The 25,199-nt window shown below is 31.8% G+C and overlaps 1 protein-coding gene across 1 annotated transcript in view; it reads right to left on the bottom strand.

Annotated features, from left to right (window-relative positions):
* The window catches only part of LOC124354283 (dipeptidase 1-like), a 132,723-nt gene that overhangs the window by 51,192 nt on the left and 56,332 nt on the right, over positions 1–25,199 (bottom strand). The window contains exon 2 of the mRNA XM_046804621.1: positions 10,643–10,943. Coding sequence (XP_046660577.1) covers positions 10,643–10,789 — 147 coding nt within the window. The 5' untranslated portion in view covers positions 10,790–10,943. The remainder of the gene's footprint in view (positions 1–10,642; positions 10,944–25,199) is intronic.

Raw genomic sequence — 25,199 nt, 5'->3', positions numbered from 1 at the left:
GTTTTACGTCAGATTTTCGCCAAAATATTTCTAATTAAAAGAGCTTTAATTTGATGTACGACTCGACCTACGCTTCTATTTAAGAATTTTCACCAACCCCTAACAAATCTATTGATTAATAACGAAATTACGGATTTTATATGAAAATAATGAATTATTTCCATTAGTAAAACTTCGAAATATTTGAAAGGTACAACCACTTTTGACACAAGGTTTTTGACACAATGTATCCCCAAGTATCCAGGAGCCAGATTATAAAATTAGCGCAAATCGTACAAATTTATATTTAATTAATTTATCATTAAATTTTTATAAAATCACTCATATTGATTTGGTAATAGGCTGTTCTGTTCACAAATTTACTAAAGATTATAATCAATTATAAGAAACAAAACATTTTTAGAAGCAATGACATTCTTTTTTAATGTTTGCAATATATTATGTTATAATAATAGTAGGAATGTATTTATATACATTAAAAACCTATAAGACAATATTTAATAATGAATACATATTTAAATGAACACATATAAAAAATACTTGCATTGTAAGACTTTTTTCGACATATATATTTATTTATAACGTTGGGAATGAAAATGTTAATTATAAACAACATGAAGATATGTTGGTTAGATATAATATCCGTTACTTATATCCTTTTTCTAATCATCATTTCGCAGGTTTATTATAAATAATTGCTTATCCCATAATAAATGTAATGAATAAGTTTAAATAATTCCGTGTCCATTTAAAATAAAACAATGGAATATTGCCTCCTTGAAGTCCCATGCGAAATGTGTCATCCATTGTCATTCACTAGTAGCTAGTTTATTAGCTGACAGTAAGTGAGGCCTCTCCCTAATGCTTATCATGAAAGTCTGATTGCATTTGTTTATCCAATGACAAGAAACAAGCAAATATATTTAAGATATAAAATTTATCTAAATTTACTAAAAAAGTTTAAATAATAGCAAGCACATTTGCAATGTTGAATCTGGCTGTGTTTTACCTTCCGATTAGTGCAGGTCTATGCTTGTCTAAAACAGCTTTGTCTGCTGTTCAAAAGAAAGGGCACTTTTTGGTAAAATAACTTTTTTGAAGAACCAGTGTTTTAACTTGATATATTTCACAAGTAATTTTGTCACCAGTTAATATAAAAAGATGTAGACTTTGGTAAAATTCCTCTCAATGGGTAAAATTCAATTAAATTTTTTTTCTCAAAAGACATGACGAGGAAACTCAGTTTTTCTAAAAGTATGAAAGAAGCATCATAACCTATTAATTTAAAACTGTAACCTAAGCTTTCCTGAGTTAAAGAGTAACTAATATATATATATATATATATATATATATATATATATATATATATATATATATATATATTTGAGTAATTAATAGTATTTAAGATTTCGCCTATTGGATTTTAAGTCGAAGAGCAAAACTTTTCAATGTAGGCCTAGTATCAAAGAGATAAATGGCGTCTATGCCAGAATTACATAGCATTGGTAGAGTAAATGATACAACAGAGTATCGAAAGATCCGAAAGTATATTTCTTTTTGTTCTCTTAGGAAATTGCATTTAGCCCTATAAGAACCTTTGCGCTGTTTCCGGAGTGACAGGATATTCAGGATGGTTTGGGAGAAGGACCACCTCCTATCGAGATCCATGAAGAAGAATTATGCCACTAAATTTCAAAGTCATGTCTCCCTGGAAGAAGGGGAGGCCAGCTCTGAATCAGCCTCTCCAGTCAAAGTAGGCAGTGGGTGGCACATCCTTTTTGAGGCTAGTAAGAACCTCTGAGGTTAGGGAACATACCCCACCAACTCCAACAGAATCTCGACATTTGCGGTTAGTGATGTGCAACTCTTGGACATGCATAAGGTTGTCCAGATTTAAGTCACACATTGGTTTTTGCTGTGCCCAGTAGCAGGTTCAACTGGAAGGTATAAACCAGCCAGAAGTGATCCCGTCTGGGTAAAGTACAAAAAAAGTATGTAAAATAAGAGACTTAACATAGAACATAAACAAGTCATACCAACGAATCCAACAATTTAACCTTATCATATACGTTACTATGCCACATTATAAAGTGTCATAATATTGTACTCAGTTTGTTAACAAATGTATTCCGTAAACCAAATGGAACCTTCTCCATTACGCCTTTCTACCAAGAACTATCTTACTATACCGATATATACCGAAAGAGAGGATTTTATAACAGGCCTGTCCGGTACTTATACTAATATAAAATGTACTCGTACTATTTCATTATGGTTATTTTTAATTAATTAAAACGAATAAGGTGGTGTCCAGAATTTGAAACATAACATTCGTATTGCACAAAATTATATGACTGATTCTTTTATGCGTTAAGTAATAATATCAATATTCTTAATAGAAAACCTTCATTCATTTCAAAATATTAGGAATATAACTTTAGGAACAGACAAAAATGTAGAAGAGGAATTTCAGTGTGAATAATTCACTGCTAAAACGAAAGTTCCGGATCGTCCCATTGTGTACCACCGCTCCACAGCCACCTTAATTTGCTTTTAATCCCATCATTGTGCTATGTTATAAGCCCGACCGTCTTGTTGACACAGGTTCGTTGTCCGAGCGGTAGTGGCTCAGAAGGCTGGCCAAACGTTTCATCTGTGAGTATGTTTATCAGTTCTATGATAACTGGAGAACGAATTGAGCTGTAGACTAGAACCTATGCATGAAACGTCATTTCTATAATATAGAATAAGATTGGGTAAGGTAATAGTGCATATCCATCTATGTAATGTCTCTTATTCGATCGTCAGCAAAGGCTATGACTCGTGTCAGGCGCAAAACTTCCATGCTGATTAAACACATTTTATGTATACATTTTTACTTGAATTTACTGCTATATGGTGGTGTACTAGCAGGAAATAAATGAAAAATTGCTACTAGAGAATGTGCTAATTTATTCATTAGTTTAACCATTAATTTTGATTTGTTGGGAATCTATCTTAGTTTCTTTACAAGTTTGTCACGGCTTAAGGTATGCTAGCACTCACTAAGATTGATCTTTGAAAGATATTTTAGTGATTTTTTAGCTTTTTGCTGGAGGGTGATCCGGGGAATTCAAACTTTCAGTTGAGGGAGGATTATTGAGAGCGTGCGTCATATGCCTAAGAGGACTGGCTACATCATTTACCACTAGAAAGATACCGATTTATTGGTACAAATGAATAAACGCTCGTAATACTGGTGTAGCTCACTCGTTAACCTTTCATATCAAATCTTTAATAGTTTTTAGTTTTAGTAGCAGATTGTACCAGTTACCATGGTTAATATTAAAGAATTGTAAATATAACTGTATGAGAAGTTTTTGTCAACTTATTTTTATTTTTAGATGTTTAACGTTATTTTAGGAATGTTTACGTGAAGAAGTAGGCATATCCAGTCTTTCATTGTTATATTTATAATGTTTTAATACATAATGATGGGAGATGTACGATTTTTTATTATTTTAAACGATATAGCTTGATTTGCCTCAGAAGTACAGCGTAAAGGCCTATAGAGTTTAATGTGTACGATTTGTGAGTTAGAATTGTAGGACTAAAATCTAAAGAAGAAACTTTTTTTATTTCAGGATGAACGAGATGACCACTACAGCTGCAAGCTCAGGTAGTCTGTCCACTCATCCAGTATATGAGGGTTGGATGAATCGAAAGGAGCAAGTATTGAGGGTAACGGACCCCTTTCCATCAACCTTCCTCTCTTTTTATTGTGCTGCTCCCTCTTTGTTCACAAGCATGTTGAAGGTAAATCTAAAAAAGTTTCGTCAAAAACACTATCGACTTTCGGCCTTTTAATATATAACTGGAGAAAGTAATTAAAAATATCTCCAATGTGCAATAAGAATTACGAGAACTAACTGTGAACTAACTGAATCGTGCTACTATATAACTCAATACAATGAAGCACTTTGAAATAATATTGAATAATAATTAAATCATAAATAAGCGATTAAACATAAAAATATAATAAACTTACAATATGATTGTGAAAATACACAAAATAATTCCAATTTAATTTTGGAAGATAAAGTACCACGTCTAGGGAAATATATAAAATGTATGTTTTGTCAGCATTAGAGCAAACATTAAAATTTAAAACACTCTTATTGTGACTATATGGGTGGAATTTCCAAACTAACATATTTTAGCACTTCCTCTCCTTCAGCATATGCCTCTAAATGGATCGTCGGGAACAAACGAAATCCTTTATATAATAGGGATGGATTGACTTAATAGCACCTGATAGAGTTAATTAAGTCAATCTCCAAGCAATTAGAGACAGTTCATGTAGTCATTTACCAACCAGAACATCACTTATGAACTTTCAGGTCAGATTCCAAATGATTGCCAGAGTTTAAACCGTAAATTATAAAATGAGACATCATGCTGTCGATTGGATAGTGATTCCTGATGCTATCATTCATTGTAATTATAACTTCTTTTTCAAGTTCTGATGTTTAAAAATTAAACTATCATTTTTGACACTATTATTTCAGGTGATAAAAAAACAAAAGGTAGCCTAATTTTACCTCTTATAAATTATTACTGATGAGCAAACATTACCGAATATGATTTTGGTATTTTACTTTTTTTTTAAAATAAATTTTCGCTATATAACTGCAAATCAATTGCTAAAATTTAAATTAAGAAACAAATAGATACAAATAATTTATTATCATCAGGGACTAACAGAGGTTCGAAAATGTTATATAAAATGTACGTTTTGCGCTATAAATCATTACACCTTGTGAGCCTTAATCTATGTTATGCCATGACTAGTAACAGTAATTTCAATTTACGTTATTACGTTACGTTATACAATACGTATCTACTAGGATTACTTTAAGGCAAACTATTGGAAACTATCTGCGATTGTTGAGTGATATTTTTCAATAATTATAAGTAATAAGTAATAACTTCAGCAAACAATCTTATGCTCCCATACTAGGATGGGATATGTTAAATAGTACTGATAACACAGAACGCATGTAATAGTAATAAAACATTTGTATGTTAGAGGAATTTCAATATACCCGCGAGGAAGAGCATGTAGCTGTATCTATTCATATATGACGTCGTAGAGTATATGAAAAATGTTCCAAGTGGAATCGACAAACTGTTTCGAAATTCTAGTAAAGCCTCATAAACACTTTAAAATATGAAAGGTAAAGCCTTAGTTTTATAACTTCTTTTGTATGAGTACGCCACACCACATGTCGCATAACAAGCTTTGCTGAGGTTGCATGCAAAAGTTCAAGTCATTATGCTAGATTCGTTACCATGTCATATGAGTGTGCTCAGTTTTATTAAAACTTTATGTATACTGCAATTTTCATATTGAAATTATTATTACTCATAAAATATTAAATATTATTTTATGAGTAATAATGCTCAGAAAACATTCCATGAAGCGACTTTCATCATTATCGAACTCGATGTTGCTTGTGTAAAAAAAGCTTCTTAAATCAATTTAAAGTCTGCAGGTCAGTTTTTCCTCGAAATATCGTGCGTGCTGAAAGACAAATAAGCATACTTACAGAAATACAGAAATGAAATTTTTAAGCTACTCGAGTAGACTCCTAGACTTCACAAACGCTCAGGGAACCTCTTATACTTCTTTTAGACGTAAAGCAGTAATATACAATATTGGACTTTAATAACGCCATCAAATCCCTATTATGTTTAATGACTTGGAAATCTAAAACTTCACATTTTTAATCATACTGCCTGTTCAATCCATTTTTAAGTTCAAAATTATTTATTAATTATTAAAAAGAAATTACGTATTACGAAGAAAATAATTTTAAACTTTACACGTGGTTGGCAAATGTTTAAGACATTCTCGTACAAAGAAAATTAATTTAAACTCTTAACGTTGTTAATTGTAAATAAACAATGTTCACGAAGTAAACAGTAAAGTTTGAAGAAGTGCAGATTTTATCATAACACAATATCACATTTAAAAATCATTAATACCTACGTTCAAATGAGTATTTTATTACGACTATCACTTAACCTCAACTGATCTCACATGTGAGATGTTATCCAAAATTGATGCCTAGATTAAATTCAGGTGTGTAAACTTTTATGGGAAGCCTTTTCACTCATCAAACGCTTTTGAAATTTTATATTTATAGGTGATTAAGATTTGAAATTACCAATGATATTATAATATAACTTCCCGGAGGCTCTCCTGAAGGCAGTTGCAGTAGGTAGATTTCTGTAATCATCCTCTTTGGAAAATAAAAAAACCTTTAATTTTAATGGAAATGAACTAAAATAAATATCTGAAATATATCTTCAGACACAGACCAATGAAAGGACGGATTATTATTACAAGTAACAAATTTAATCAAAGTTTTAAACCATAATTTTTCTTGCGCAGAAAAGGCATTCATATGCAATATCACATTTTTGTTTTAAGCATTATTGAATGAAGAATCTTGGAGTATTAAAAAAAGTTTAATTATATATCACTGGTAAATTAATACACATTTTGCGATGGTAATTTTATTCTTGCGAGGGCTTCCAGAATCAATGATTTCATTATCAGACAACTTAGATGGATTAAAGGCCTCGCAAGAATAAAACTAATATCGGAAAATGTGTATTAACTTACCAGTGATATTAAGTTAAGCATTATTGTTTGGAATATAAATTTGTCAATTGCCAGTTTTGAAATAAAAAATAATATAACATAACCACTGGTATACATTGAGAGCTAATAAATAAATCGTGTATTTTCCTCGAGCAATATTTGAAGACAAAGAAAGGTTTATGCGACAGGACATGCAGAGGCGTGGGGCGGTATGCATAATCCCTCAACTGTAATCCAGTTTTACAGCGCTCCCCTCCATTACAAAAGGATTAAGCGGGATCCGGCTTAACTTAATCCTCACCTTGCCTAATCAGCGGGTTTCTATACATTATCTTTCCCAAATTTATATAAAAGGATCATTTGCTTAAAATAAATACAACGTGTATCTAGGAAATTAATATCCATATATTTGAAATGCTTACAGGAGACAATGTTCTATTTTTCGTCAGATCCATTCGCCAATTTCATTTTATTTACAAGCCAATGAGGTCCACAAAAAAACTGTGGTCGAGGCAGGATTTGAACCCACTTTATCTCTAATGTCCACCCTCGAACCTGAATGCGTTTGACTTTGGCTTAAACTGTTCCCTTTTTTATTTCACAATCTATATCCTGGAAAATTTAATTATCCTTTGATAATCCATAAGTTTTTATTTAGGTTGAGCAAATGGTTTAGTTACTGTGTAGATACTTTAACCTGATGCGGGAATATATATTGTTACAATCACACCAGTGTTGTTTACATAACTAATGGTCCTGAAAACCGATTTGTTTAAAGTTGAATTGAGTACTTGGTATAAGGAATTGTAAATATAGATACTATCTAGTTATCTATATTTTGTATTTAATCCAATTTCACATGGAAAACTACTTTTTTTCTCATTCAAAGCCGTGAAAAATTATATGTTTCATTCACTACAGACCGTATAATTTTTTATGTACGAACGTTAATTGCCATGGATATCACAAATGTTACATACAGATTAGTAGCAATTCAGTCGTGTTTATCATTTATATACAAATGTTTTTAGTTTTCCGTAAGTAGTAAGATCATGTGCACAAGTATACTACAGAACTGAAATGGCATGTTACTGATCATATCATAGATATGTACAGACACTGTCTTCCAACACGTTTATATATATATATATATATATATATATATATATATATATATATATACTGTTTGTAGAATTATTATACACCATTTTACTTACTAATAAATCAGCATGCCAATCTAGGATAAAGAATAAAATTGTGAAATCATCGAAAAACAACATACTTATACAAAAACCTCCTTTGAAAAATTATATATTTTTGGACAAATATGAAAAATTAAATTATTATGTATAGATATCGTTTTTATTTAAAAACACACTTATCCTTTGACGGTAAAATTTTTAAATCAGAAATAATACACACGGCATATAAGAGTTTTGTTTTGTGTATCATCTTGATACACATGACATTGAAATTTCAACAAACTACATAAGCGTATACAGCAGTTAACCTTCTTATTTATGAAAAGCAGGCTCTTTCGTAGAAAGGTTTACAATGGGATATAACAATGTTCTGTTATAAACGAGAGTTAATCAAAACATCACGGATGAATAGTGTCAAACTAGGTAAACCTGCAAACAACATCACTTAGTGTATGAGATTGTGTTTTAATTGCTGTTATTGATCTAGCTATTCGCAATGCTCGTAGGTAATTGCCTGTCATGCAGTGACATCTATTCCACTATATTCTTTAATGTTAGTTATAGTATTATAAAATGATGATTTTTCCGATACCATTCACTATTATTACATTTGTAAAAAAAAATAAAACTGCAATAAAGTTTTCATGATGGTTCAAACATTTACATCAATGAGCACAGTTATAATTTAACTATTCTTTAGTAGTGTTTTTATCTCAAAGTAGTCTTTGGCGTTTATTAAACGTAATATTTTGATAGCAAATAAATAAATAAATATAGGCTGTGTGTGTGTGTGTGTGTGTGTGTGTGTGTGTGTGTGTGTGTGTGTGTGTGTGTGTGTGTGTGTGTGTGTGTGTGTGTGTGTGTGTGTGTGTGTGTGTGTGTGTGTGTGTGTGTGTGTGTGTGTGTGTGTGTGTGTGTGTGTGTGTGTGTGTGTGTGTGTGTGTGTGTGTGTGTGTGTGTGTGTGTGTGTGTGTGTGTGTGTGTGTGTGTGTGTGTGTGTGTGTGTGTGTGTGTGTGTGTGTGTGTGTGTGTGTGTGTGTGTGTGTGTGTAAAACGATGAAAGCTTGTTAGTTTTTGAAAATGTAACCGTAGAACAGGGTTTACCCTGAAAACACAATTTGGTTTTGGTAAATAAAAAATTGAAATCACCCTGCACTGGGTCGCAATATCTTGTGGTACTATAAAGTGATATGTTTCCTCGATTGAAAATAAAAAATATCTAGGCCAGATTGGCTTACCTATTTTTAGTAGTAAACTATTAGTTACTTAACAATAGCCTAATGCAATATGTTCAAAAATCAACTTGTGATTTATTTGTACTAGGTTAATTTCTAAATTTACAATTCTACGTTGTTTGTTATCTTAACTAATCTTCTAGACCCTTGACATCTCTATTAACGTAATACAGTCTTCATGGTTCGAAATCCTCAAGAATTCGAATGTGTTATTGGTGTCTTAAAGCTTCCAAATTATCCATTTTTCACTTAATCGTTTTCATAGATCAATTTAAGCATTATCAGTAGGGACACATAATATGAATAAACAATACTAAAATAAATTTTTGTGTCTATTAGATAATCATTCCTTACTGGCTCCCTACATAATATTTTAAAGAATATGTAGGGTCATGAATACATGGCTCCCGCAATATTGGGACGATGTTCAGGTTTAGGATGGACAATTGTTACTATTTCAGAGTAACACCTCTTTAATATAACTTCCCTGCAGACAGGTAAAAATGGAATATAATTTGTTCTATCACATCCAGAGAAAATTTATAGGATGTTAACACTTTAAAGTCCCAGGCGTTTATGTTTTCATCACAGTAAGTGTAAATATCATTGCCATGAATCTTCACAAGGGGCTGAGAGTGTTTAGGTGGTGCAAACGCTCTGTTGGTTAGGAAAATTCTTTTCTTCACAGCTCTTTAAAATAACTTCCCTGAAAAAGAACACATTTTTTATGCCAGTCATTTAAAGTAAGAAATTGTTTTCTAATTGTCTAATCAACCCAAATAAAAAGAGCCTGCATTGAAAACTATAGAGTATCTACATGATCTATTAGCTTCAGGGTGTGACTTGTTTTCTATTGACTAATGATGTAAAACGTTTTATAAATTTGAAGCGAGTCATTCACTCCAGTCATCTTGTACATACTTTACAACGTTAATATACACATATATTCAACCGTTTTTCCCCTAATTAGAAGAGGTGCCAAAATTAGCTTTAAATTCTTAAATAATGAGGAAAACTTCTTGTCTTTTGATATGGTACCTTAAAGGGCTGTGTAAAAATTTTAAAACATTATTTAAACCGAAAAAAAAACGATCGCATCAAATTTCTAGTACCTCTGGGTAGTATTATAGCCATGTTTTCAGAAGTAATAATACTGTTTTTATACAGTATAAATAAGTATGTATATGAGTTATCACATGAGATAATGGCACGTTTGTAACCTGGAACTGGAAACTTGGAAAATGTTAATAAAAATATTTTATAAAATATTAAATATAAAACCACTCAGACATTTTCCATTAAATATTGTAGTTTATATTAATTACATTCACCCCTCTTCAGGGAAGGGACATTTCTAGATATGACAGATGATTATCTTAAATGCTTAAAAATTACTTTTCCGATGCTCAGAAACATAGTTTTACTTCTGTATTTTTTTTAACTATTTTAAAATGCTATTTAATCAAATTAAATAATAACTTAACTAAAATCTCCACTTTAATAGGTGAAAATAGATCAAATATTGAATTGAAATAAAATACATATATGTAACTAACCTGGTAATCCATGTAGTTTCCATAGCCCATGTGGTTACATGTGCACGCACAATGTTGTATGTGATGGCGCAGATCCATGTCCAATTCCCACTGCGAGCAGTGAAGGGGCGAGGGGGCGGGGGGCACCACCGGGGGAGGGGGGAACATGTCACGTGGCTAACGTCCAATCACAAGCCGACACGTCACCACCATCCCTCCCCTCCCCACAGTTGCGGGACTACATGATGTCGACCGCTGATCATCCCTTCAGAAACGCCAGGGAGTGCATTCCTTTATGTGAAGTCAATTGAGTCTTCCATACCTGTAACATAAATATCAAAATGCGTTTATTCATATCACTATAATAATTATGAAGCAAAATGTCTAAAGATTTGTGCAAATTAGGTCGTTATTAGTATGATTGTGAAATATTATCCAATTAAAGTATGCTTGTAACTAGTAATACATAATTTAAATTATGTCTGGATTAATAACAAAGAATAATAATGAGGTATGTGAGGTTCCCTTAAATATTATATCATAGTTTACAGGTGCCTTCCAAATATTTATCGTACCATTAAAATTCACTCATTTGCGAAATGGAACCTATTCAATACAATGGAAAAACACTGAGTGCATAAGTTAATACTATGGTTAAGGGGATCCGCCACCTTTAAACGGCATTTTTTTTTTTTTAATTTTTTGACTTTTTTCTGAAAATCATATTTTTCTTTTTGTACATACTATTCTGAATATTTTTACTAATTTTTAAGCCATTCTGACATTTTTTTCTAAAAAAAATTCAAATAACAAAATATTTCGCAAATCGTAATTTTGCCTACTTTACATAATATTAAATTTTAGTGGCTTACAATGGTTTATTCACCAGCTATCTTGAATATTTTTTATTTATAAATAGTAGACTAACTTATTTATATGCTTATAAGAATGGTAAAGTATTTATAACACTCATTTTATATTATTATAGTCATATATTGACCTACTTTTATTTTTATTTAGTTTCCGGAGGTTTGCTGCACTGAGTCTGCATTGTTTCCCAGCTGATCAATCAGATGTTTGAGATTGATTTGTTGATGGCCAAGTAATTGTGACTTTAGGTTATGTGCACATGTGTATAACCTAGGTTTACTTTCATGTTTTACAGTTGATCCTGATTTACTTCAATTCTTAGTAAAAAGGCAACGCGTTATTTACAGACAATATTATTTTAGTGTATTGTTTTTTAGTGAAGTGATTTTGTTGCAATAAGACATAAGCCTATATTATAAGGTTCTAACTAACTATGGGGAGAGGTAATAAATCCAGGTTAGCCCGATCAGAACGCAACAGAAAAAAGTGTCTGGAAGATGGGGAATGCACCGAAAAAATGAAAGTACCAAGGTTGATGACAATTTAGCTGAAACTGTAAGTATTGATGAATTAGAAGCTGGCCCTAGCAATGTAAATAGACCTCCTGTAGGATCTAACTCTACTGTAGGTATTGAGGAAGAAACTACACCTGCTAAATCTAGGCCTACGGATTCGAGCTTGTTTGCTTCATACAAAACATGTCACGACGATACCGAAAATAATGCACCGATCTATAGTCTAATAAATATATGTTCTCTAACCTCATTTTTGAAAGACCTGCCTTGCAAACACTGTTTGGATGTAAAACTCACATGTATCTGTGACAAATGTATTTTGGATTTGCCCAAAAAATATCTCTAACATGTAATTCGTGTAAAGAAACAAATAGTTTTATTACGTGAGAGCGAATTACCCAGCGTAACGAAAGTTTGAGAAAAAAAAACCTTTTGATGTGAACAAAAGGCTTGTGAAAACATTTTCATCGTTTGGAAAAGGACATATGGCCCTTGAAATGTTCTCTTTAGGTATGAATATGCCTTGCCTCCACCATAGTTTCTTTTGATAGGCATGTCCGCCAATTAGTTGATATTACTAAGCGATGCACAGACGATTGTCTTGCACGTGCACGAACAGAAGTTGAGAAGGCCTACAGTGAACTTCAGGGAACCCTAGATATGGAGAAACCTATAAACATAGCAGTCAGCTACGATGATTTCTGGCAGAAAAGAGGTTTTACGTCTAAGTACGGAGTAGGTTGCGTCATAGAAGTAATTACTGGTTTAGTAATCGACTATGAGGTGCTCTCCAAATACTGTAGGGTAATGTGAAAAAAAGAAAACTGTAAGTAGAAGAACATTCAGAGGATTTTCAAGAGTGGTTTGGTAATCATCTGCCAAAATGCCAAGCAAATTACGAAGGATCATCCCCCAGTATGGAGACTGAAGCGGCCTGAACGTCTTTGGAGAAGATCAGAAAATCTTGGGTTTCGCTACACGAGTATGATTTCTGATGGAGATTCCAAATCTTTTGACCATGTTAACAACACTAAAAATTTATGGTAATGATGTTGAATAGAAAAACAAGAGTGTTGTGAACCACGTGGCCAAGAGATTGGGTACTGGCCTACGAAAACTTGTACAAGTCTGTAGCAGTAAAAAAATTACGCTCGGTGGTAAATCATTTGGTAGCCTGAAAGCAACAACAATTGAAAAACTAACTAAATACTATAGAAATGCAGTTATAAAAAAATTTGGATGATACAAACAAAATGAGAACTGCTATCTTTGCAACCCTGGACCGTTTGTAGATCAAGTGATGGTAATCTGCATCATGACAAGTGCCCAGTCGGCAAAGACAGTTGGTGCTTCTATCAGAGAGACTTATATAATAAAGTAACACCAAGAAAACATTTAGATAACCATAAGAACACCACTAAATGACAGTCTATAAGCACCTCTTTACCTTTATACAATCGCCTTTCGTCGGAGGACCCTTCTCAAGCGATGTTCGTTAGGTAAAACCCAAAATGCGAACGAGTCGCTTCACAGCGTTTATTTGGAGTAAAATTCCTAAAACAATTTTACCTCAAAAGGAAGGGTTGAAGCTGCAGTGGGTGAAAGGCATTTGTGTGTATAATGAAGGGTATACAATCTCAATGAAGAACTTGTTTGAGAATCTGGAGTTTCTCCCGGAGCATACACTTCTTACCAAGCCAATAAGAAAGATGTGCATCGGCTGCGGTTGCGGAAGACAAGAGCCTCAGAGAAGTATAAGAGGTACAGAAAACTCCTAAAATCTGCCCAACTTGCTGAGGAGGAGAAGAAAAAAGAAAATGAACGTGCTACATATGGTGCTGGACAGATTTAGTAGTAAGGATTAGAACGTTTATCTTTAGCGGCTATTTCCCGTAAATTGATTTTTAGGGTTTTTATACATTAATGTTTGAATAAAATCTAAAATAATTGTCTTAGAGCTTTCTAATTTTTACACCTTATTCTTAATATTATAAAAAAAGATTTTCTGGGTATGGAAATCCATTTCCTACAATAATTAATATTTTTTTCATATGTTCATACATTTACGATGAAAAAAATCTAAAATTTTATTAGCGTACAGTTTTTTTTAATTTTGATGCTAATGTCAAATGCATACCCAAAAAGTTTCTTTATCTTATAAGGAACAAATTAAAAAAACAAAGAACAAAATTGGTTAAAAATTAAAAAAAGTTATTCAAAAATCAAAAAAACGCGAAAAACACGAAAAAATTTGGTGCTAATTTTAAAATTTTGCTACCTCATGGAATTTTTTATTTTTTTACCTTCTTTATAGTTGTGTTTGACAATAAAAAAAACAGTCTATAAAAGTGAAATTTAAAAAAAAATTAAAAAATGCCCTAAAGATGGCGGATCCCCTTAAAAAATCTGATATATTTAATTAAAATAACCAGTAATAATTAATGACTAAAGTACCATGGAATATACACGAGCTGTTACTTACTTATTTATACAGTGAGCTGTAATAGCCATAAAGAGATTTCTTTCATATAACTGCTTCGGCCTTTACTAGACGTCTCCTATTTGGCTTGAAGGGTAAATCATTTTAGCTGATGCTCCATGCATCGCATAGCTGCTTGCAAGCGATTCGAATTTTTATCGTAGCTCGATGCCTTTTTTGTAACTGACAGCTCGGAACATTATCATATCAATTCCTACTGCCCGGTTAGTAATACGAAGCGTTCTGGCCGTATCTAAATGTTTTCTACTTAGTTAGTAACGTCTAGTACCTTTATATCTCATGCATGGTTCACAGTTTCAGCATTCTAATCACAAGTGAATGTCTTCTAACTGGTTAGTAGTAAGGAACATACTGGCTCTAAAATGATGGCTTCGAGCTGTTTATGTGCATATAGCACATTGTCTGTAAACTATATCTTGAGTCTGACAGTAATGTGAAGCATCCTGGATGCATATCAACGTCTTAGTGAGTTATTAGTGATGCGCAAAACGGCTGGAATTCGATGTCTCCTAGCTCTGGTTATACTTGCTAAATATCTGATAGGTGGTTACTAACCAAGAGAACACTGGAAATTCTTCAATCGACTTCTCTGAGCATTTTTTTATGTTACAAAACGTAGAAAATATGTGTGCACACAAACAAGCGTTACAAAAAGGCACAAAATGTTTGAGGGCTTTGTTTGCTAAATATGTGAGTCACGACCAGGCAAGAAACAAAAAATGTCATAAATCGTTCTCTTCAATTTCCAAGCCCTACTGCAAGATCAATGAACCAGTTTGTCTTGTTCATTTTCAGAGAGGTCAGTAAGGCTGGAAACATTCTGTTGCTTGAAAGGGTGTCTTATTTGGTCGTTGTTTGCAGGAAACTTCCTGAGTGTACTTGCTAAGTGTACAATCATGCAATGTTCGACAATCATGTTTTGTACCTCAACAGGTAGACTTTCTTCAGATTTGGTTGGAAACTATTGTAACACAGGCAATGATGTGTATGGATTTCTTTCAATTATATTTTCCCACGGCTTCAGATTTCAACCATTACTTCGATTTTGTCTTCTACTATGAATATGTTAGTAACTTGGTATCAGGTCTTGCTGCTTCAACTTTAAATCATTCAAATGTGTACATAATTCTGCGAAGTACGCAATTTTTCAGAACCACGTAAAGTTCAACTTTTTCTCTTAAGATTAACTTTTCGTGTTTTAGATGATAAATAAGTATTCCTGCTCTATCGGCTTGATCGAAAAAAACTCGTGAGCACGTTTCCTCGAGAAAGCCTGTGAACTCTGTGTGCATGTGGCCACGCTCAATCCTATGTCCTGACATAACGGGGAAAGTTTAAGAGTCGTGACTTTATGTGTTTGACTATTTTGACGGGTCCTTAAAATACAGTTTTTAGCTCGGTTGACATATTCTTCACTGCCAGCGCTTACCTCTGTATTAAACAATGTGTCCACTTGACGTTTGACGCTAAGTGCATCACCCATTAATCCAGTTTTGTGACCCGCCATCGTTCCATCTCCATCAGTATCTAATCCTATAAACTTCTTAGTATTTGTTTCTTCTTCTGATTAGAAAGTGCTCTTTGTTTTAAACATATATAACGTTTATTATCAGCAGTCTACATTTCGTTGGCTAGTTCTGCGCATCCCCTGGTTTGGGCTCGAAGCGGCATGAGGGTCCGCGAACCACACTTTCAGAAACTCTGCCCTAAAGGGTTAGTAACTTGTCTCTGCTTGATGTTTTATAGTGTATAGTAGCTTGAAGTTGATAGTGATTTAGAGTATTCTAATGTTACCTGATGTTTCCTAGTTGGATAGTAGCATAAATACATTTGACTGTATCTCGATGCCTTTGAACTGGTTGTGGATGTTGTATAAAGTAGCGTTAACACTTTTTCTTAAGTTGCATGATATTATTTACATTATCTGAAACACATTGAACTTTGGTTATTGTTTTAGAAATGAAATCTTAAAAAAAAACAAAATTAATAATTGTAAATAAACAAGTTATGGATAATTTAGCTAAAGAACATTCCAGGTTAATATTTTTGTCTGTTAATGATTAGCGAACTAGCATGAATTATTTTTGTACACATCCAAGTTCTTTTATTTTCATATTTAATTATAATATTAACATTATTATCAATATTTAGGTTAAATATATTTACAATATTAAGTAAACTTGACTGAAAAAACATTACCGAAGGCACACAGTTCTGATCCAATTTTTGTTTTCAAAATATAAACGTAGATAAATATAATATTGAATAAGTATGGAAGTCATTGACAAACACATAAATTGTCATGTTTTACTAAATGATTTCCATTACGGTGCTGATTTGTTTAACTTTATTTAAAGAGAAATCTGAGTAAACTCAAAGGAAACATAAAAATTGAACCGAAGAAACGCAGTAATGGGCTACACATTTATAAGAAGGAAACCTCGTTAGGAAGATAAATGGAAACGTCGGACTCTCAGTTGGCCAGAATTTATTCCTTGGAGAAGTGAGTCATTAGGCTACTGCAAAGAAACTTTTGTCTTACCGGCGTCTCCGCGTGTTAAAAAGCTTCAATCTTAATGATGCCTAACGAATGGGCAGCCGTGCAAATGACAATTGCTTTATGCTCTAAATATCCCTGAAGCTGTTGGAATAAATAAGGGTTTACTTAGTGCAGCTATCATTTGTAGTAAATATTTGCAACGTCAAATGGTTCGCTGTGCACACCTTCGTTCCAAATGTATTTCTAACGATAGTTGAAATCTTTAAATATAACTAATTTCAGATAAAATAAAAAAAAAAAACACTTAAAATGTAAAATCATATTAATAAACAAATTATTTTTGACGTGACAACGTCTTAAATTAGGTTGCGGCTCGGAGTCACTCATGAAAAAGTGTAACGCCCGGTAACGTTACGATGCCCGTCCAGTGGGTCCGCCGCACGGGATCCGCACGGGATAAAGCAGATAACTGTGGGTCCGCCGCACGGGATAAAGCAGATAACTATGTTTATTCGTGAAAATGTGGAGTGCTTAGATTCGTCATTTACAACAACTACAACAATAAAGGTAAATAATTGTACACTGATATTTCATTATCGTAAACTATGATTGATTGATTAATTGTTAGATTGACACAAAAGTTGAGAAACGGAGTTTATAGGTTATGTCATACTATTGACAAATGTTGATAGTGTTAAGTAAATTATTAGTTTAAATCTCTCTGCAATCAATCGTAATTCAGTCGATTGAGAAGAAACAGCGCGTATTGCTAGTCAAACATTTAAAATAACAAATTATAACCTCTAACCTGTCATAACAGTGCGACCAAACAAACGAACTAAACCGACCAATCACCACGCGCGGAGTTAGAATTTAACTGTGTTTAGCAAGAATTTCAAATTCCAATTTTAGTTAATGTTTTATTCAACTTTACCATTTACAATAACAAATTTTAATTAATTTCAAATTATGTACAATGTTTTAGTAAACAAAATATATTTCTATAGTTAAAATTTGTGCAATTCTTATTTTCATTCAATTCCTTGTTCCTATTGTGCAATTTAATAATATTCATATCAATAAATATTCTACCGAGAAAAAGACGTTGTCACGTAAAATCTTCGCCCGTAAAACCGAATTTACAGGCAACCATATTTTTTATTGTATAGTTGTGCCGTAAATGTATGAAATAAGAAAGTAAAAAATAGTTTAAAATTAAAGGTTGTTTTTAATTTATAAAGTAACAAACGGCATGTCAGGATTGAAATGCCCTGATTTTATTCGTTTGAAATACACCAGAATCTTCTTGAATACGGTTTGATAGGAAATAGGCCATTCGGCTGAAACAAAATTCGTTTAGTAGAGTTTAATAAATAAAGTCATAATGTTTACAGCAAGCATTAATTACAACTTTAGATCCAAGTTACTACACTGAAAAATGAAGTGGTGCATTAAACGATTTAGTCAACCATGAACTTTGTTACTCAGGTTACAGTTGGTTGTGATTATAGTACATATAAGGTAAAATAAGTCACTACGGCAAAATATATCGTATAAGAAGCTCCACGATGTGAATTACTTTCAACAAAACCCTTAGCTTAGTGTAATAACATGCATCTAACGACACCACTACTACTTTGGCGTTAGCGCTTAACTTTCGCAAGTTCTCTTCCGACTTCCTCGATTCATTAAAATGTGTATAACTACTCATATAACCTAATTTTCGGATATTCTGTCAACAAATATGACCGGCGTGAAATATGAAGAAATGTTACACTTACAACTTTACGATACCAAATGTATGAAATAATGTTAATCGAATTTGTAACCATTAACAGTCAATTATAAACATAACCCTTTTTAAACTATCAATATGATATCATACTCTTCCAGTATCGTTGTCATAACTATTAATAACCACCTAGGTGCAACCACAACTTTTGGTAGTTTCGTGTTATCTCGTAAAAACGTTTGAAGAAGATTTACCGTCTCATTAGCACTATATGTAAAGTTTGCTTTTGAATATAAAACGTTAACGTACTATAGTTATCTATAAACCTGCTTGCAGAGAGTTAGCTATAGTATGCAAATTTACCAATCTGATGAAATCACTTCATGCTCATTGTAACAGTGCATGCACCTCGTGCATTCTTGACGAACTTGTTTAAACATAAAATAAAACTTTATGTGAAAAGTACGAGAATAAGATTTGTTTATTTTTATTATTATAATTATTAATTGTACTTGCAATTCTATCCCTCTACAGGTATGGCTTTGCGATGTATAGTCAATTGATGTCTGTCAAGTTTTGAAACGCACACAAGAGAATATTTCTGTACATACGAATCTTAATTATGTTTTTAATCTTTAATACCTGAAGGTACTCCTAAATGTTTCCACTTAGGAGTATCAATTTTTTTAAACTTTTAATAAATGAATTAACCATTTTCACATATGGATCTCAATTTTGTTTTATCCTTTAATATCGGAAATCTCTAATAAAAACTTAATGCTCATTATACCGTAAGCAATCAAATAAACGAGATGGTATTTTAAGGATTTCAATATGCACGAGAGAAATAAACTGTACAAGTTCAACCTTGCCTTAATATATATTTCAATTAAAATGTTGTGTGTTTTAAATTAAATTTCTAGATTTTTTATGGTAATTACTTCAACTTGTGAACATGTCCAAATTTAATTAAACTACTTAATGATGTGTAAACAAGAATAAAAGTAAAAGTAACATTTATGAGAAGGACATTACATAAGGAAGCTTCGGAAAATAATTAATTTTACACTATAACACACAAAATACTCTTACACTGTGATATTTGTTTTAGTTTGTACGTAATATTATTTTAGTGGAGGAAAGGATTCAAGCAAATATACTATACAAAAATACATTTTTATATGAAGATATTAGGACTTATCATTAATATTTATTATTTTTTATTTTCTATAGTAAGATGATTTATTGTATTTCGAACTGGAAAACCATAGATCTTTTAATTTATTACACGTTCTTTTGTATATTCCAGGCAGCGACAGCGCAGGCTTTCAATTACCCATGCTTGGTAATAAGCAACTCAGCATGTGTTACATTACCATTTAAATTACCATCAAGACCGTTGGTTGACACAAATTACTACTGTTGATTCATGTCATTACCAAATCAATTAAAATTAACCAATTCGGGTATCACAATAATATAATTTCATTTAAATAAATAACTATACTAAAATGCTCATAATCTAATAATTGTACTATAATGGAAAAAAGACAATATATTTTATAAATTGTAATAGAATATTATTTCAAACTATTAAAAACTAATGGTAAACGTTTATATTAATGTGTGTTTTCAAAAGTAATTATTATTCATTGTTATATAACTAAAATGTTGTAATGATAACATAACATTTTTAGCTAATTCCTAAATAAATATGTGAAAATAAACACCATATAATTTATAATGTTTTTGTGAAAGGAAAGAGATTTGGAAAAGACAACCATAGTTCCTAACTGGTTCATTTCTCTTGAGCTTTTTTCAGAATATTTGAATAGTTTCATAACAATTAATGATGAGATTATTTATGTCTCATTACGAATTGCATCAATATGCAATTCAGGGTTCAGACCGAAAGGTGAAAGGACTCAAAAGGTCACGAAAGGAAAAGTTACTCGATGCAATGTCACTAATTGGAGAAAGTATTGAAATTTAATTAGGTTTTCAAGACGATTTTAATGTGGCTCTATATAAGTGGCCACGTTGTTAAATTCAATACACCAAAATATCAGTATATATTTAACTGAAATTTCGTATGATATTATTTATATATTTATACAAAATTGGCCCATTTCAAAAGTAGCATTTGAGGAAAATATCTATGTAGTAACCTCACCGAACATGAATTCAGAGCCCAAACATACACAGTTCCAAATAAAAATATATATATATATATATATATATTTGGATTTTATTAAGTTATATAACGATAATATTCCAATAAAATCCAAAAATGTTGAAACTAGGTACGAAAGTTGATCTTATAAATATCTCTGCTAAGTTCACGAGCCAGATATTTATGCTATTTGTTTCCCAAAATAACGGCCATTTACACCAGTAAAAACTCATGATTTCTAAATTGTGGTCCCATAAAATATGTTCTGGAATGCTAAACAATTTCAAAAATGTATAATTAACAACTCTTTTGTATCTCAAAGGGTTTTCCTGATATTTATTAAATGTAAACTCCTTGAGAGATCAATTATTAATGTATCAGTTGTCACAAATTATTATTGTAACTACCACTTCCAACTGAGACGGAAGGGTTATTAATATCTTAATTCTACATTTACAACAGATATGGACATGTTCTTCTTATGGACTAAAGTCTAGAGTATTATTTTAAACAGTCGCTGTTCATTACCACTAAAAACCTGTCGGCTGTTATTTAAACACAAGCACTTACTTAAATCCATTTTTATGGACGACTGCTAACCTAAAGAGATGGTAGTTAATGCCTCAAAGATGTAAAAAGCGGGTGGGAAAAACACCAACTCTGATGTAATATTAATGAGGTAAAGCGCTCAACACTCACTCTCCTCTTCTATATCCTTCAAGTAGTTCAAATGTCAGAGTCCTTGCATAACTGTGTTTTATAAATCTCTTTCGTTTTTCAGCTTTATTCAAGTTTATCTCTTTTTCCGTGCAACTTTTATGAATGGGCAAAACGTGAAGTTTTTTATTGAACTAAATATATTTCCGGGCTTAAGGGTTTGAGATGCACGTTCAGTAAAACACCTTTTACTATGTAACCAAAACTGCTAAATAATTAAAAATAATCATCAGGTAACTTCCAATACAATAATGCTTAATTATGAGGTAAGGATAGTGCCTTCTTAGACTATCCTCATTCATTGGGTAACAAACTGAAAGGTCGCTTTTTAAAACAAGTTATCAATTATTAGCTGAGAGATTTTGAAGCCTCTCCTGGCAGTTAGGCAATCTGAATTATGTCTATTTGTACGAACAAGAAGTGAGGAACCGGTTTATTATTTGATGTCAAACTATGCATCTACAATCTCTATTTAGCTGTTGAAATTTGTAAAGGTCGTAATGGTCGGTCTATTAGGAGTTTTGATTCCCGTCAAAAGGTGACTCTGGTTACATTGGTGTCATAGATTACCATCCTCACTACAAGAAAAAGAACAGAATACAAAAATGCATGCAACGAGAGCATAGTAGTTTTTTACACATAAGTTATCAATGGTGGGAATGATTGTTTCTATGTGAATGTTGAGTTAAGCTCCAGTTCACATTCCTCTCAGTGCAGCGTCTGGGTTCTAACGATATCGTGGTTTATTTTTTAAATCCTGATTGTAAGGCTATTGGTTTTATGGGAAGATGTTTGAGATCAACTCCATTCTATAGTAATTGACACACACATCAATTATTTGTCAATATGAGACTGTTCGACATTCGTGGCAAACCATTCTCTATTCACAGTAAAAAATATACATTTAATGAATTAAAACTAAATTTTCTAATGTCGAAAACGAATAACATCATTATTGGTTCCAGAAAGGAGGAGACCCAAATTAGACCAATATCTTTACATATTTACTATTAGATTGCAAACTCTTTCTGTGGATGATATTGTAATGACGCAAAAATATACAGTTAAAATTGAGCCACTTTTCAATAAGCGATTGAGCTGAAATTTTGAATATAAACTCAAATCTCGTGATATGTTATAAAAAAAATAGAACGATTAATTTACCCGAGTCCCACTAGCCTCTATTCATAAGAAATGCATCAACGAGTAAATAGTTTGAGGTCTAGTCACATGTTAAAAGAAATCTTGATATCCTATAAAAGTTTTATTCATGATCTGTTTAGAATATAACAGTTTCTGTGAACAAAAACTGATGTAACCATTACATAAATATTATTGTTTATTGATTTTTACTGTTCTGCTTAAAATATATTGAACGCTAGGAGAAGCTTTGAAATAAAACTGAAGAGGAGAAGTTTTAGGCACAGTAAAAATAAAATGTGCCTAAAAACTAATAAAACTAGGAACGCGAAGCACAATTATTAAACGCTTATCATGAAAATAATTTTAACAGCACGAGAAAGTCTACTTTAACAAAGTAGGTACTGATTCAAATGTATTATATTACTTGTTATAAACATATGGCAAAATTTTTTATTGGTAGACCTATAAAACTAAATACGTATTATATAAAAGTAGCGAGAGGAATTTCATATCAAAATAAAATATTTGGCAATTTTGGAACTTTAGGACTTTAAATGACAATCTTATTCATCAAATTTTTGTGTTTTGTTGAATAAATTTAAATTCAACAATCCAAAATTCAAAGGTTTTCCATAAATTGGGGTTATTAAAGTTTAGCAGAACGCAATATTATGGCCGTAAGCCTGTTTGCGGAATTGGCAATAAACCAGTTTGCTGAAAATCTTACTCGACTTAGCTGGCCACTCTATCTTGAAGCTAAGCCCTGCATTGAGAATACAGCGGCTTTGCCAACAACACTATCTTTACAACATATCTGTGTTAGAAATACACTGTTTGCGCCGGCAACTCTGTTTTATCAGTCTCAAAGAGATATTATTGGGAGTAAATTTTCTAAGATAGCAATCCTATCTCAACCGCTTGAGGGTAGGATCGCGTATACACCATTGTTGTACACATGTAATAAATAATATACTTTAACACAAAATGGTTGGCAGTTTTCTGTGATTAAATCCTAAAATACATATATATTTACGTATATAAAAAATGGTCTTTTCAACATGAAAATATCTGATTTAGAAGTATCTAAACCAAAGTCATGAAAAATGGTATTGTTACATTGAAATCTTTCTTTAATCTTTCGTTTAATGCTCCCATCATTCTTCGACGGTAGGAGGCCTTGAAGTATATCTAGGTCAAGTGGGGTACCGTCATAAAGTATTTATGAGCACTGTGACATTAATATTTTTATACTATGCATAAGTCTGTATACTCATACAAATGTCGTATTATTTTCTCATGTATTAAAGCTCAAAACTGACTAACCGGACGTTAGTCGGTTTTAAATTATTTTGATGGAATTAAATTAGGGTAAAGGGTTTTAGTAATATATAATTTTCTAAAAGATCTAGAAGAAGTTAATAAAATTCTCAAGTTCCATAACTTTATCTTTAATTGGTTCGTAAGATAAACTTTTTTCGATAAAAACACATATGGACATACAGACAGAAAACGAAAGGTTTTTGGACATACGTTAATTGTGAACTTTATTTGTAAATTTTTATGTATAGAACAAAATTCCAAAGTATTGGAACACCTTTACTGAACACAATGTTTATATATATATATATATATATATATATATATATATATATATATAAAAAGATATATAAATAATATATATATATATGTATATATATATATTTATATATATATATATATTTATATATATATATTTATATATATATATATATATTTATATATATATATATATATATATATAAAACACACACATCGAATACTGATATACTTGAAATATGTACAGGCACATAAAAATATGCATGCTAACAGCTACTGTATTTTACTAACGCCATTGGATTTACTTATGCCCAAACCTAAGCTAAGATCAGAACTATGTGTCGTTGAAAAGGTCTTACTAATCTTGGAATTCATTACTATTATTATTATTCCCAAGTATTATTACTATCTTTTATCGTAAACAATTTGAGATAATGCGTGCCTTTATACGGATTTAATAATATTCCTATGATATATTTTTCTATTATCTATGGATAGCTGTGTATGTGTAGTTTAATCCCAATAATGAGGTTTTATCATATCAGTTACTACTTATCAGTTAAAATTTGAAGAGCTCACTGTTATAACGAACTAGGAATTAAGAAAAACACAACCGGAACAGTATCATAGAATAAAGCTGGTTCTGATGGAATTTAAATTATGACAATGAAGACGTATATCAATTATGTTCTGTCATATCATATAGTCCTTGAACAGTCATTACGAAAGTACAGCAATTATATAAAACTAACATGTGACCAAATCGTAAGATAAATATAATAGTAAATATCAACGTACGATCTAGAACGCTGAAGGGCAAGTAATTAAGCTGTTATCGGCTGCAACCTCTCAA

This window comes from Homalodisca vitripennis, chromosome 2 (genome assembly GCF_021130785.1).
Source record: "Homalodisca vitripennis isolate AUS2020 chromosome 2, UT_GWSS_2.1, whole genome shotgun sequence".
Classification (NCBI taxonomy): Eukaryota; Metazoa; Arthropoda; class Insecta; order Hemiptera; family Cicadellidae; genus Homalodisca; species Homalodisca vitripennis.
The sequence above is the reverse complement of the archived record's forward strand: the minus strand, read 5'-3'. Positions and strand labels throughout refer to the sequence as shown.